Genomic DNA, 14,772 nt, shown 5'->3' on the forward strand with positions numbered 1-14,772 from the left:
GCCCTGCGCCGATGTCACTCTGATAACGCCGCCTCCTCTCCCGTTCCAGGGAATGCTGCCGCTTCTTCGGAGGCAACGGCCTGACCCTGAAGGTGTTCTTCACCAAGGCGGCCCCGTTCGGTGTCCTGTGGACACTCACAAACTACCTGTACTTACACGCAATAAAGAAAATCAACACCACGGACGCCTCCGTGCTCTTCTGCTGCAACAAGGCGTTCGTGTTCTTGCTCTCGTGGATCGTGCTCAGGGACAGGTTCATGGGCGTGCGGGTAAGTCCTGGCCCCCCGCCTGCCCGCGCGCTCACACCGCCCGCCCGTCCGCCCGTCCGCCCGCCCATCGGCTGGCTCCTTCGCTCCGTGCGCTGGCCCTCGAAGCTTGGGCCGCCGGCCGCCCTCCTTCCGTCCGTCCGATCTGGTGGCAGCAAGGAGCAGGCGGTGCGGGGTTCCGGGGGTGGGGAGGGGGGCTGTTCTCAGTGTGCCTGGCAGACCTTCTCGCTTGCAAACCATCTTCGATGAGAATCCATTGAAAGCTTCTCATTTCAAGCTTCTGCACAGGCATCCCCTGAAGTGCGTGGCTGTCCGGGACCCCGGCCCGGGGGCGGGGGTGTGTGTGTGTGTGTGTGGCCCTCGCCCATGGGGCTCTGTGGAGAGAGAGAGCGTGGGCCTGTGGACTGAAGGGTCCTGGGTTCGAGTCCGGTCAAGGGCGTGTCACTCGGTGGCAGGCTCCATGCCCAGCCCTCCGTCTAGGGTGCGTGTCAGAGGCAGCCAATTCTGTGTCTCTCGCGTATCGATGTTTCTCTCTCTGCGTCTGTCACTTCCCCGCCCTCCTAGTCTCTCTCTAAAAAAAAAAAAAAAAGGAGCCGAAACCGGTGTGGCTCAGTGGATAGAGCGTCGGCCTGTGAACCGAAGGGTCCCAGGTTCGATTCCGGTAAAGAGCATGTGCCTTGGTTGCGGGGACATCCCCGGTGAGGGGTGTGCAGGGGGGAGCTGGTCGATGTTTTTCTCTCATTGATGTTTCTGGCTCTCTCTCCCTCTCCCTTCCTCTCTGTAAAAAGTCAATAAAATATATTTTTTTAAAAAAGGAAAATTATCCTCAAGTGAGGATTTAGCCAAAAAAGAAAACAAATGCGTTGAGTTGAAGAGAAAGAGGGGAGAAAAATACTTGAAACCCCATAGCCCTGTGGTCAGCATACCACGGCTCTCCAGCCACAGGCGGCTCTCGGGCCCCAGGAGGGCGGCTCTTCCACAAAACACCACGGCCTGCGCGGGTCTGTGTGGAAGACGTGGCGTTCGAAGAAGTTTACGTTTAAAAAACGTGGCTCTCCAAAGGCATGTCCATCGTGGTGCTGTTGCTATTTGGCTCTGTGGACGGATGAGTTTGCCGACCCCTGGCTGCTCTTGCCAATGCTTCTTCTCTTGCTGGGGAAATGGCCGTTAGCTCGCTGCCTCTTCCTCTTGGCGAAGAGCTGTACGCGGTGCCCGCGGTGTCTGAACACGAAATACACACGTGGTGGCGTGTGACGTGGCTCACGTGTCTGATCCAGAGAGACGGGCAGGCAGGCGGGCGTGTCTCCGTGCAGGGTCCCCGCCAATGTCGGGAGCCTCTGGGTCGTGTGCCCATGTGTCTGTCGCCTTGTGAGACGGTGGCGGGAGGGACCCACTAGAACAGGGGTCTTCAAACTACGGCCCGCGGGCCACATGCGGCCCGCAGAGGAGTCTGATCCGGCCCGCCAGGTTTTTTGGGCAGTGAGCGCAGCCGAGGTGTTACAGTAGGAATTAGTAGTTCATATAGTCCGGCCCTCCAGCTCTCTGAGGGACCGTGATCTGGCCCCCACTTTAAAAAGTTTGAGGACCCCTGCAGAATAAGTCTACGGCCCAGGCCCTGTCGGAGCCTGGACGAGGTCACCTTCACTCACCATTCGACATGGAGGCCGCAACGGACACTCCGAGGCCAGTCTCCGGACGCAGCCGGCGGGGGCCTGCGCGGTGAGTCATCCTTTCCCGTGTCTGTAAATATAGACACTGACTCTGCGGGCAGCCCGGCCCAAACGGTGGATTTCTCTCTGCTCTGTGACCCCGGCCGGCTTCCTCACCCTCTCTGAGCCCGTGTCCACGTCCATACAAGGAAATGCATGACAATACCTGCCTGTGTGGGGGGTTAAGTGAGAAAATGCATAGCCGAAACCGGTGTGGCTCAGTGGATAGAGCGTCGGCCTGCGGACTGAAGGGTCCCGGGTTCGATTCCGGTCAAGGGCATGTACCTTGGTTGCGGGCACATCCCCAGTGGGGGGTGTGCAGGAGGCAGCTGGTCGATGTTTCTCTCTCGTCGATGTTTCTAGCTCTCTATCCCTCTCCCTTCCTCTCTGTAAAAAACAACAAAATATATTTTAAAATAAACAAACAAAGAAAACAAAGAAGCGAGACCACAGGAGGTGATGTCGGGGCTGGGGAGCCATGGTGCATCGGCCATGTCAGGCTCTTTCCCTCTAGCCAGGAGCAAAGGTTTAGAGGAGGCAGCCTTGGCTGGCTGTTCGAAGAAGGACCGCGCCCTGGCCGGTGTGGCTCAGTGGCTAGAGTGTCGGCTGTGGACTGAAGGGACCCGGGTTCCGTTCCGGGTCAGGGCACACGCCCGGGTTTCGGGCTCCATCCCCAATGCCCGGCATTGAGCGATTCTCTCTCATCACGGATGTTTCTCTCTCTCTCTGTCCCTCTTCCTCTCTGACATTGTTTTTTTTTAAGGGACTGAGAAGGAGGCCCGTTCCCCTCAGCTCCCGAGCTCGCGGGAATGCGGGGTCCCGGGCCCCGCCCACCGTGTCCTCCCTCCCGCAGATCGTGGCCGCCATCCTCGCCATCGCCGGGATCGTGATGATGACCTACGCCGACGGCTTCCACAGCCACTCGGTCATCGGCATCGCGCTGGTGGTGGGCTCGGCGTCCATGTCCGCGCTCTACAAGGTGAGGCCGGGCGTGGGGACCTCGGTGCGGCCATGACGGCCGGCCGGCAGGACGGACGCGGGACCTCTGCCCCCCGATGCGGTGCCCGAGCTCCTGGCAGTCCTGGCTTGAGCTCCCCACACCCGCCCCTGGGTGGCCCAGCCTCGGGAGCATTTGGGACAGAATGGGTGTGGCCGTGGGCCTTCAGGGGGAGACGGGTGACACCATTCAGCGAGGATTGGGGAAGGTCATTTAAAAATTTTTTTAAATATCAATACATTTTTATTGATTTCAGAGAGGAAGGGAGAGGGAGCGAGAGATAGAAACATCCACGATGAGAATCATGGATCAGCTGTCTCCCGCATGCCCCATACTGGGGATGGAGCCCACAACCCTGGCATGTTCCCTGACCAACTCCCCCGTGATGTCACTGGGTCTGTGATGTCACTGGATCTGTGATGTCACTGGGTCTGTGATGTCACTGGATCAGTTACGTCACTGGATCAGCGATGTCACTAGGTTAGTAATGTCACTGGATTTGTGATGTCACTGGGTCTGTGATGTCACTGGATTTGCGATGTCACTGGGTCTGTGATGTCACTGGGTTTGTGATGTCACTGGGTTTGCGATGTCACTGGGTCTGTGATGTCACTGGCTCTGTGATGTCACTGGGTCTGCGATGTCACTGGGTCTGCGATGTCACTGGGTTTGCGATGTCACTGGGTTTGTGATGTCACTGGATTTGTGATGTCACTGGGTCTGTGATGTCACTGGGTCTGTGATGTCACTGAGTCTGTGATGTCACTGGGTCAGCGATGTCACTGGATGTGTGATGTGGGCAGTGAGCGCCAGTCTGGCCGCCCTCCCGCAGGCCTGGCGGGGAGACTCGCTGTCCGGTGGCTCCGTCCCGCGGTCCAGCCCGGCCCGGCCGAGCCTCACCGGCCAGACCTGCAGCCTGCCGCCTCCCGCAGGTCCTCTTCAAGCTCCTCCTGGGCAGCGCGAAGTTCGGGGAAGCCGCCTTATTCCTGTCCGTCCTGGGCGTGTTTAACCTGCTCTTCGTCTCCTGCGTCCCCGTCGTCCTCTACTTCACCCGCGTCGAGTACTGGAGCCCCTTCTCCGCCATCCCCTGGGCCAGCCTCTGCGGCTTCTCCGTCCTCCTGCTGAGTGAGTGCCCCCTGCCGGCCCCCGGCCGTCTGCCCGCGGTGGCCGGGAAAACACTGCGTCTGTATAACAACCATCAGCATTCCTGCTTCCTTACTTCCTTAAAAATACATTTTTATTGATTTCAGAGAGGAAGGGAGAGGGAGAGAGAGAGAGACATTGATGATGAGAGAGAATCATGGACCGGCTGCCTCCTGCACGCCCCCCACTGGGGATGGAGCCCACAACCCGGGCCTGTGCCCTGACCGGGAATCAAACTGTGACCTCCTGGTTCCTAGGTCGATGCTCAACCCCTGAGCCACGCCGGCTGGACGCTGGTAACATTTATTGAATACCAATAAATGCCAGCGTTCAATAAACATCAGCACCTGTTCTCATTATGTAACGATGACATCAAGTAACGATGACATTCTCATTACGAATGTCATGGTTACGTGATAAAAGGCTGGTCTGCTTTGGGGCAGAAATGCAACCAAGAGATGCCTCGTCGTTTCCATCTGAAAATGCAGACCCCAGCACGGCCAGCGTGACTCAACCTAGGAACCAGGAGGTCAGGCTTCGATTCCCCGTCAGGGCATAGGCCCGGGTTGTGGGCTCCATCCCCATGTTGGGGCGCGCAGGAGGCAGCCGATCCATGATTCTCATCATTGACGTTTCTCTCTCTCCCCCTCTCCCTTCCTCTCTGAAATCAATATAAACGTATTTAAGAATCAAACATAAACGTGCAGACCCAGCACCCCGTCACACAGTTCACCCCGGGTCCCTGCCAGCCAGGCGCCTCTCTGGTGCCTTCTCATGGTCACCGTCCCCAAATTTCTCTTCCTTCTTCAGGGACAGAGAGGACAGCCGAGCCCTCAGGAAAATCGTCCTTCATCCCCACATCCCAGAGCCCCCCCGAAAACCTCCCCACCCCCGGGTTCTCGGGGTCAGAGCCAAGGGCAGCGATCCGGGGAGCTGGGGTCAGACAGAGCCACGGAGGCCGGCCAGGGCCGGTCACGTGTAACCGCTTCCTACTCTGTTCCAGCGTTCAACGTCGTGCTGAATTTCGGAATCGCCGTCACCTACCCCACCCTGATGTCCCTCGGGATCGTCCTCAGCGTTCCTGTGAACGCAGGTGCGTCTCCCTCCGCTGGGCCGTAAACAGACACACGCCTGCACATGCGTCCACACGCTCCCACACGCTCCCACACACACAGAGCACGTTGGAGACTGCCTCCTGACCCCTAGCTGGCTTGTCTCTTCCGTCACGCTGGGAGGGACCAAGCACTTATATCGATTGTCTGCACCAGTTCCGTTCCAGTTTGGTCTTCAAGACATAGAGATGTGCCGAAACCGGTGTGGCTCAGTGGATAGAGTGTTGCCCTGCGGACTGAAGAGGTCCCAGGTTCAATTCCAGTCAGGGGCATGTACCTGGGTGGCGGGCACATCCCCAGTAGGGGGTGTGCAGGAGGCAGCTGGTCGATGTCTCTCTCTCATGGACGTTTCTAGTTCTCTGTCCCTCTCTCTTCCTCTCTGTAAAAAATCAATAAAATCTATTAAAACTATATATATATATATTGATTCCAGGAATCAAACCCGGGATCTTTCAGTCCAGAGGCCGACGCTCTAGCCCAGGGGTCCTCAAACTTTTTAAAGTGGGGGCCAGATCACGGTCCCTCAGAGAGCTGGAGGGCCGGACTATATGAACTACTAATTCCTACTGTAACACCTCGGCTGCGCTCACTGCCCAAAAAACCTGGCGGGCCGGATCAGACTCCTCTGCGGGCCGCATGTGGCCCGCGGGCCGTAGTTTGAAGACCCCTGCTAGCCACTGAGCCAAACCGGTTTCGGCTAAAAATATATTTTTTTAAAAAAAGGAAGGTTCTGGGGCCTTTGAGAAGACGGCCTGCCCCCCTGCGAGGACCCACCCCCTGTCCCCTGGCCCCCCTCAGGCCTGGCTCCCCGCTGAGTAACCCCGTTCTCTGCCCCCCCCCCCCCCCTCCGCAGTGGTCGACCACTACACCACCAACATCGTCTTCAACGGGGTCCGGGTCATCGCCATCGTCATCATCGGCCTGGGCTTCCTGCTGCTGCTGCTGCCGGAGGAGTGGGACGTCTGGCTGGTCAAGCTGCTCACCCGCCTCAAGGTCAGGAAGAAGGAGGAGCCGGCAGAGGGCGGCGGGGACCTGGGCTCCGGCCCCCAGAACAGGAGGAGGGCCCGGCCCTCCTTCGCCCGCTGACCGGCCGGCCGGCCTCCAGGACACGCCGGGGGCGATGCTCACATGAAGGAAGGATCCAGAGGTCTGTCCCCGACGCCGCCTCCCTCGGTGGGCGGGCAGGCGTGTACATACGTGTACAGTCCGGGCCACCGGGGTGAGGCCCACGGACGGTATAGTCATGGGCATGTCCGATCCGCTCGCTCTCGTCCACATCAGACCTTCCACGTACGTACGGTACCCACCGACTCCACACGCACGAGAGAAGACCCTCGGCTCTTTCTCAATGAACGGAGAGCGTGTAGGAACCATCGGGGGGGCGGGCCACATGTTCTGGATCTTCTCGACCGAAAACCCCATTGCACACTGTGAATCCTTCCCAGCGGCTCTCATGCCAGAGCCGGACTCTTTATTTCTCAAGCGATCGCAAGGAACCAAAGGATAGCTGTGAGTGAGTTCGGGTGGACAGGCGGAGAGGAAGAGGGGACACGCAGAAGGACAACGGACATTGTAAGCCATCTCTAGGACCAGGCCAGTGGGCGGGGAGGGGGGGGAGCAGGCGGAGGAGGTCACAGGGGGAATCGTCCCACCCCGCCAGCGCTCGCTCTCTCTCTCTCTCTCTCTCTCTCTCTCTCTCTCTCTCTCGTGTCTGTCCAAGGTCCCATGGGAGACATTCCAGTGCCTTCTACAGAAACTTCATCTTGGCCTATGTGTGAAGGCAGTGACAATTCTCTGTCACTGGCTCCATCTTATCGTTCAGATGTACAAATCTTTAAAACAAACAAACAAAAAAACCAATAAAACTACATATTATGGGCGTGTGTGTGTGTGTGTGTGTGTGTCCAGAAATGGCCAAGCTGACGGTGATGTGACGGAGCGTGTTCTCGGTGGGACCACGGAGGAGGGGGCCGCTGAGTGACTGTGACGGAAGCATGACCTCCCGAACCCGTGCATCTTCTGCTGAGACGCTTCACGCCAGGCTGTTGACCTCCACCGTGTAGCTCTGCCAGGAAATTCTACCTGTGATGGACCCGCGGAAGAGGGACCAGGGGGGTTCAGAGTTTACTATTTTTTGACGTTTACATTGTTACATACGAAAGGGAAAACCTTATTTTGAAAATGCTGTCATAACCCACCAAAGGTGCATAGGGGCACAGGGGCTCCAGGGACCGGAACTTTTTAGCCGATTATTATTTTTCTCCGTTTCCATGACCTGCAGGGCCCAACAGATGAATAAAGGGTTTAACAAGAAGCGTGTGGTTGTCTTGATGGTGACGGGGTGATGTGCCCAGCACCCCGGTGCCGACTTCCTTGTCGTCCTTAAAGCTTTCTCTCCCTGCCAGCCACCCAGACCTACCCGACTTGGGGAAGGAAAGACAATTCTGATTGTAGAGACATTTGATTTCCGAGGAGTGAAAGGCAGGCAGGCCTCCAGAAGACAAGCCCTGAGCCCGTGACATCAAGGACACAGCGCTGGCCTGGCAGGCGTGGCTCAGTGGTTGAGTGTCGACCTCTGAACCAGGAGATCAGGGTTCGATTCCTGGTCAGGGCACATGCCTGGGTTGCCGGGTGGGGTGTGCAGGAGGCTCATCCCCAGGGTGGGGTGTGCAGGAGGCAGCCGATCCATGATTCTCATCATTGATGTTTCTCTCCCTCTCCCTTCCTCTCTGAAATCAATAAAAATATGTATATAAAAAAGAATGCATTTTTTATTTTTTTAAAATATATTTTATTGATTTTTTTACAGAAAGGAAGAGGGATAGAAACATCGATGAGAGAGAAACATCCATCAGCTGCCTCCTGCACCCCCCCCACAGGGGATGTGCCCGCCACCAAGGTCCATGCCTTTGACCGGAATCGAACCTGGGACCCTTCAGTCCGCAGGCTGACGCTCTATCCACTGAGCCACACTGGTTTTGGCAAGAAAATTAAAAAAAAATTTTTTTAAATCTTTTAAAAATCTGGGAAGGGAGGAATCGAACGTGCGCAGCTGGTGCTCGCTCGGCCCTGCCCTCCTCCCGCCGGTACCGGTCCCACGTGGTCGCCAGGCAGTGCCCACGCCTAAACCTTCCGGGTGGCCGAAGGCGAGACTGAGAGCTTCCGGTCCGGGAAAAGGGGCCTAGGGCGTCCCAGCCGGAACCTGCGAGGGGGCGGGGCGGGACCACACACGTGACCCAGGTCGGTGGGCGGAGCCAAAGGACCACCGCGTGGTCCCAGGCACCGGCCCCTCACCCAGCAGGGCGGAAGTCCCGCCCCAGGGGGAGCGAGCGGAGCCGGAAGTCCCGCCTCCCGGCACGTCGACGGCGGCCGGTGAGGGTCATTGCGACGCCGGCGACCCCGCCGGGCGAGTTGCTGGCCGGTGGCGCCGAGGTCTCCGTGCGTGAGCCCAGCGCGCCGGGCGGCGTGACCCCTGCGGCGCCGGGACTCGGGGCGCGCGGCCCGTTCTCCCCTCGGAGCGGACAGAGAGGCAGGTTTGCTGCCGGCCGGCGGGGCGGGGGGCCGGGAGGACGCCGGCTCCCGCGGGCTGCGGTCCCTCGTGCGCACGGCGGGTGGATTTCGCCCCATTTGCAGGGAGAGTGGGTTGGTGCGAACCGCACCCGGGTGAGGGCGCGCCGCGGCCCCCGTGTTACCGACGGGGAAGCGGCTGGAGCACGTGACGAGCGCCCCTCCGGGCCCGGGACCCGGGGGCGTGGCCCTCACCGGCCCCCAGGCCGCCGCCCGCGGTCGGCTGCGCAGGTGCCGGCGATGCGGGCTGATGGCTCCCAGCTGCTCCTCCGGCCGCCGGGCCCGCAGGCTCAGGGCTGAGCGTTGACCTATGAACCTGGAGGTCAGGGTTCAATTCACCATCGGGGCACGCGCTGGATCCCCAGGGCGGGGCGTGCAGGAGGCGGCCGATCCCGGATTCTCTCTCATGGTGGATACTTCTCTCTCTCTCTGACATCAGTAAAAAAGTCTTTAAAAACATATATAATTTATGGATTTTTACAGAGAGGAAGGGAGAGGGATGAGAGTTAGAAACATCGATGAGAGAGAATCATTGATCAGCTGCCTCCTGCGCACCCTCTACGGGGGATGTGCCCGCAACCAAGGCACATGCCCTTGACCCAGGAATCGAACCTGGGACCCTTGAGTCCGCAGGCCGACGCTCTATCCACTGAGCCACACCGGTTTCGGCAGTGAAAAGTTTTTGTGTGTGCTTTTTTTATTGATTTTTTTTAGAGAGGAAGAAAGAGGAATAGAGAGAAACATCGATGAGAGAGAATCATCGATCAGCTGCCTCTTGCGCACCCCCCACTGGGGATGTGCCCGCAACCAAGGTCCATGCCCTTGACCGGAGTCCAACCTGGGACCCTTCAGTCCGCAGGCCGACGCTCTATCCACTGAGCCACACCGGTTTCGGCAGTGAAAGGTTTTTGTGGGTTTTTTTTTTTTTAATATATTTTATTGATTTTGTACAGAGAGGAAGGGAGAGAGATAGAGAGCTAGAAACATCGATGACAGAGAGAGTCATCGATCAGCCGCCTCTTGCACACCCCCTACTGGGGATATGCCCGCAACCAAGGTACATGCCCTTGACCGGAATCGAACCCGGGACCTTTCAGTCCCCAAGCTGACGCTCTATCCATTGAGCCAAACCGGTCTCGGCATTGTGGGGGTTTTTTTATTGATTTTTTTTAGAGAGGAAGAAAGGGGAATAGAGAGTTAGAAACACCGGTTTCAGCCGTGAAAAGTTTTTAAAGGTTAAATAATAATAATAAAGACCCCGGCGTCGCTTAGAGAAGCCGGGCGGGGGGCAGGGAGCAGGGAGCGCTGTGCCACCCGGCCCCGGCCCTGACGCTGTGTCCTGGCCGCAGGAGCGGGATGGCGGCGCCCACCATGAAGGAGCGGCAGGCGTGCTGGGGCGCCCGGGACGAGTACTGGCGGTGCCTAGACGAGCACGAGGGGGACGCGGGCCCCTGCCGGACCCTGCGACGCTCCTTCGAGGCCAGCTGCCCGCAGCAGTGGGTGAGCCCCGCCCGCCGCCCGCCCGCGGGCCGGTCCCCTCCCCCGGGGGTGCACAGATTGGGGGGTCGGGGTGGGGGGGTGGGGGGAACGAGCTGATTCGGGTGGAGGCTGTGAGTGGAGGTGCTGGCGTGGGCGTGCGGGGTCCGGAGGGAACCTTGTGGGGTCAGCCAGGCCGCTGGCTGGCATCAGGGCCCCCCCCCTGAGGATCATGGGAAAACAACACGCACCCCGGGATCGTAGCCCCCCCAAACCCAGCCCGCCACGTGGGTAGACTTCTCCGGGAACTGCCAGGGGGCCAGAGGAGGCACAGCCATGGCCCGGAGCCGCCCTCACCGAGAACAACGCCCAGGGGCCCACCCCAGACCACAGCGTCCCAGACTACGGTGACCAGACGTCCCGCTTTTTAACAATTTGTCCCGTGCCCCTCCGTTTTAAAAAAGTCCCGGGACAGGGAACATGGGACAGATTGTTAAAAATGGGGACTGTCCCTCCAAAAGCCTTATCCCAGACCCAGCAATCAACGGAGATGTGCCTGGGGCCGATTCTGCCCCCAGTGCCTCCCTGAGAGGGGGCCGTGCCTTGCCGGCGGGTCCTCAGAATGGCAGGGGCTGTGGGAGGGGACCGACAGCGTTGAGCCATCAGTGATCCTGTGTAAGGGGGACGTGCCTTCTGTGAGTGCCCTCAGTGCTGTTGGGCCCGGCCGGTGTTGCTCAGTGGTGAGTGTCGACCTATGAACCGGGACAGTGGTCGGCAAACTGCTGCTCACGAGCCACATGCGGCTCGTTGGCCCCTGGAGTGTGGCTCTTCCACAAAACACCACGGCCTGGGCGAGTCTATGTGGAAGAAGTGGCGTTAGAAGAAGGTTAAGTTTAAAAAATGTGGCTCTCCGAAGAAATGTCAGTCGTCGACTGTTGCTATTTGGCTCCGTGGACTAACGAGTTTGCCGACCACTGAGCCAGGAGGTCACGGTTAGATGACCGACCATGGTTTTGGGCTCATGCCGGGGTTTTGGGGAGGTGCGAGGAGCATGTGGGAGGCAGCTGGTGGATGATTGTCATCACTGATGTTTCTATCGCTCTCCCTTCCTGTCTCTGAAATCAGTGAAAAACGCCATAAAGTAATAAATGAGTGCTGTCGCTGCCCTCGGCGGTGGCAGCTGACGCTCAGAGCGGGAGGTCCCGCGCTCTGCCAGTCAGAGCGGCCTCTGTGCTTGTCCACAGCATGTGCTGCCCCGCTCCCGGTGCTGGGAGAGCAGGTGGCACTAGAGGTGGCGCTAAAGTGGAGTGGCTTTGGGGTCTTCACGGCCTCACACCTGATCTTTGGAGAGGAGCTGAGGCTGGGAGGGGACCCCGGGGGGTGATGGAGGTGGGGTCCTGCTGGGGCCAGGCTGGGCGTGAGCTCAGGGACAGAGGTGTGAGCCTTGGGGACCTCTCGGTCTGTAAACCAGCAGGACACACCCTCTCTGTGGACTTCTGTGAAGGTCCAATGTCTGACGACACAAAAGCTGAAAGCTGGTCTGGGGGGGCCTGCTGGCTGGAGTAGGTAAGGATGGAGGCCCCACAATGCACTCTGGTTTCTCCCCTGGTCTCGGCCTTCCTGACACCGCGGCCCTCTAACGCAGCTCCTCATGCGGTGGTGACCCCCAACCACAACATTATTGCCGTTGCTGCTTCATAACTGTAATGTTGCTACTGTTATGAGCCTTATGTAAATATCTGTGTTTCCTGATGGTCTTAGGCGGCCCTGCTGGTGTGGGGTGACCCACAGGTTGAGAATTGCTGCTGTGGAGCCTAAGACCATCGGAGGTTGGGCGTCACCACGACATGAGGAGCTGTATTAAAGGGTGGCGGCATTAGAAGGTTGGGAACCACTGGCAGTGGTTGGCAGACTGCGGCTCTCGAGCCACATGCGGCTCTTTGGCCCCTTGAATGTGGCTCTTCCACAAAACACCACGTGTGGGCAGTGCAATCGAAACTTCGTGGCCCATGTGCAGAAGTCGGTTTTGGCTCTCAAAAGACATTTCAGTCGTCGTGCTGTTGATATTTGGCTCTTTTGACTAATGAGTTTGCCAAGGTTGGCAAACTGTGGCTCTTGAGCCACATGTGGCTCTTTGGCCCCTTGAGTGTGGCTCTTCCACAAAATACCACGGCCTGGGCGAGTCTCTGTGGAAGAAGTGGCGTTAGAAGAAGTTTGCGTTTAAACACTGTGGCTCTCCGAAGAAATGTCCATCGTTGTGCTGTTGAGATTTGGCTCTGTGGACTGATGAGTTTGCCGACCGCTGCCTTGGAGGGATTCACTGAGGGGCTCCTGGTTCAGAGTTTGGGCTGAGGTCACACCTGATTGCTGCCAGGCCCTGATGCCCTCACTGGCCATGCACCCCCTCCCCTGCTCCCCGCCCGCCTGTGGTCCCTGAGCAGCAGGGGGCTGCGGACGGGAGGACCTGGTCCCTGGAGGCAGGAGTGATGTGGGTGAAGGGCAGGGTGCTGGGGGGCCACCCCATGTCCCCAGGAGATCCCTGACAGCCCAGCTGTCATTTTCCACGCAGCTGCATGTCCGAATCCGGTGGAATTTAAAAAACAAGGAGCTGTGCCCCAGCCTCACCTGTGGCTGGAAATGAACCCAAACTTGTTTGGAAAGCGCTGGGGTCACACGTGAGGCTGGTGGGTGAGGGGCCTGGGCTCTTCCTCCGCTCCCCTGCTTTCGGGCGGCTCTGTGCTGGGCCGGTGGTCTGTACAGGGGGCTGGTGGCCTGTACCCTGTGCTCTCCTCACACACGGGCTGGGCCACCCGAGGCCTCGCCCCCCGCCCTGCTCAGGCCCCGAGTGCAGGCTCCCGCCTCACCCGGGTCACCTGTCCTTTATCCCACCACCCACCGCTACCACTGAGCCACACTGCCACCCGAGTCTGGTGTTGCTGAGTCCAGTTTGCTGGGATTTTGTGGAGGATTTTCTCGTCAAGGATCTTGGCCTGTCATTTTCCTTTTTGGTCACATCTTTTCCTGGTTTGGGGTCAGCAATGCTGGCTTCCTGTAATGTTCTTTGAAGTCATTTAAGGAGAGGGATTAATTCCTTAAGTGTTTGCTAGGATTCACCTGGGACTGGTCTGGCCCCGGACCTTTGCTTGCTGGGAGTTTTTTTGATTATGCTTTAATTTCCTTACTAGTCAAGTCTGTTCAGGTTTTGTTTTTTTTTCCCCTGGTTCAGTCCTGGGAGGTTATAGACTTTAAAAAAATTGAATTTGTTGGCATCCTTTAATGTTTTATATTTCTGTGGTGTCATTTGTAACTTCTCGCATTTATGATTTTATTTGGGGTCTTTTATTCTTGATGAGTTTGGCTAACGTTTGTCAGTTTTGTCTTTTCAAAGAACCGCTCGAAGTTTCCTTGATCTTTTCTATGGGGGTGTTCTTTTTCTAGTTCCTTTTTAGTTGTAAACTTGGTTTGTTTGGGATTTTTCTTGTTTGAGGTGCATAGCTTAGAACTGCTGTTGCTCAGCCATAAAATTTGCAAAGTTGTGTTTTCATTTGTCTCCTGGTAGTTTATTTCCTGATTGATTTTGATTGCTTATTCAAGGGCTCAATAGGGTCTGTAACCCAAAAGGGTTGTGACTTATGGGTCTACATCCTTTTCCAAGACTTTTATGCATCCAATGTACTGCTTTGAGATGTTCTAGAATATAACTGACTCAGGCCGCTTACACATTTTATATTGAATATAACCTGTCACATTTAAATCTGTACTTTTGTTTATCCAAGCTGCATAACCCGGCCTTATTTCAGACCCCTTTTTCTCAACAGATAAAATATTTTGATAAGAGAAGAGACTACTTAAAATTTAAAGAAAAATTTGAAGCCGGACAGTTCCAGCCTTCAACCACCGCCAAGTCGTAGGCTGCTCCCGGCCTCTCCGAGAGGTAGACTCTTTTCTGGACACTTCCACACGCTCCCAGACCGCGGCGGCTCCAGGCACAGTAAACACCAGCCCCTCTGCCCGTGTGACTTTTAATGAAAACGATCAGGTAGCAGAGAACTGACATAGTGGTATGAAACGTGCTCAGCTTTAATTTAGTAAGAGATCTATTTTAAGAATTAAAGCCTGTTCTGAAAACACATGTGCCTATTGTTTTGGTTAGAGCAGTGGTCAGCAAACTGCGGCTCACAAGCCACATGCGGCTCTTTGGCCCCTGGAGTTTTTAGCAAAGGCCATCTTAGAAATACCCTAATTAAGTTAATAAACTATGTTTAAAAAATTTGGCTCTCAAATTTTAATCATTGTACTGTTGATATTTGGCTCTATTGACTAATAAGTTTGCTGACCCCTGGGCTAGAGGATGGTAGTGGGCAGCTACTGTAAATAAAGCAGGTTGTCATGGGTGTCCTAGGAGTTACCATTTTAATAGCGGCACCAAACATGGCGATAGGAAGAACCTGAACTGTACGGCTAACACAGCCAATATGCCCAGCCATGGCCCAGGGAATGTT

General features: G+C 57.0%; 2 protein-coding genes across 2 annotated transcripts in view; both read left to right on the forward strand.

Moving 5' to 3' along the window:
* Positions 1-7,541, forward strand: part of SLC35F3 (solute carrier family 35 member F3) — a 35,849-nt gene extending 28,308 nt beyond the window's left edge. Inside the window, 5 exon segments of the mRNA XM_084868737.1 lie at positions 50-269; positions 2,829-2,954; positions 3,905-4,097; positions 5,119-5,208; positions 6,081-7,541. Of these exon segments, the coding sequence (XP_084724863.1) occupies positions 50-269; positions 2,829-2,954; positions 3,905-4,097; positions 5,119-5,208; positions 6,081-6,313 (862 nt within the window). The 3' untranslated portion in view covers positions 6,314-7,541.
* Positions 7,542-8,599: 1,058 nt separating this feature from the next.
* Positions 8,600-14,771, forward strand: COA6 (cytochrome c oxidase assembly factor 6). Its single transcript, XM_084868806.1, has 3 exons — positions 8,600-8,760; positions 10,147-10,294; positions 14,089-14,771. Exons 2-3 carry the CDS (start codon positions 10,151-10,153, stop codon positions 14,179-14,181), a joined length of 237 nt encoding a protein of 78 aa, XP_084724932.1. The 5' UTR covers positions 8,600-8,760; positions 10,147-10,150; the 3' UTR covers positions 14,182-14,771.
* The last annotated feature ends 1 nt before the right edge of the window (position 14,772 follows it).

Source organism: Pipistrellus hanaki, assembly GCF_964339955.1.
Source record: "Pipistrellus hanaki genome assembly, chromosome: 20".
In the NCBI taxonomy this organism is placed as follows: Eukaryota; Metazoa; Chordata; class Mammalia; order Chiroptera; family Vespertilionidae; genus Pipistrellus; species Pipistrellus hanaki.

Coding starts and splice junctions, on each gene's coding strand:
- COA6 (XM_084868806.1), top strand. CDS start 10,151: ATGGCGGCGCCCACCATGAAGGAGCGGCAGGCGTGCTGGGGCGCCCGG. Junction 10,295..14,088: donor CCAGCTGCCCGCAGCAGTGG/GTGAGCCCCGCC, acceptor TTTTCTCAACAG/ATAAAATATTTTGATAAGAG.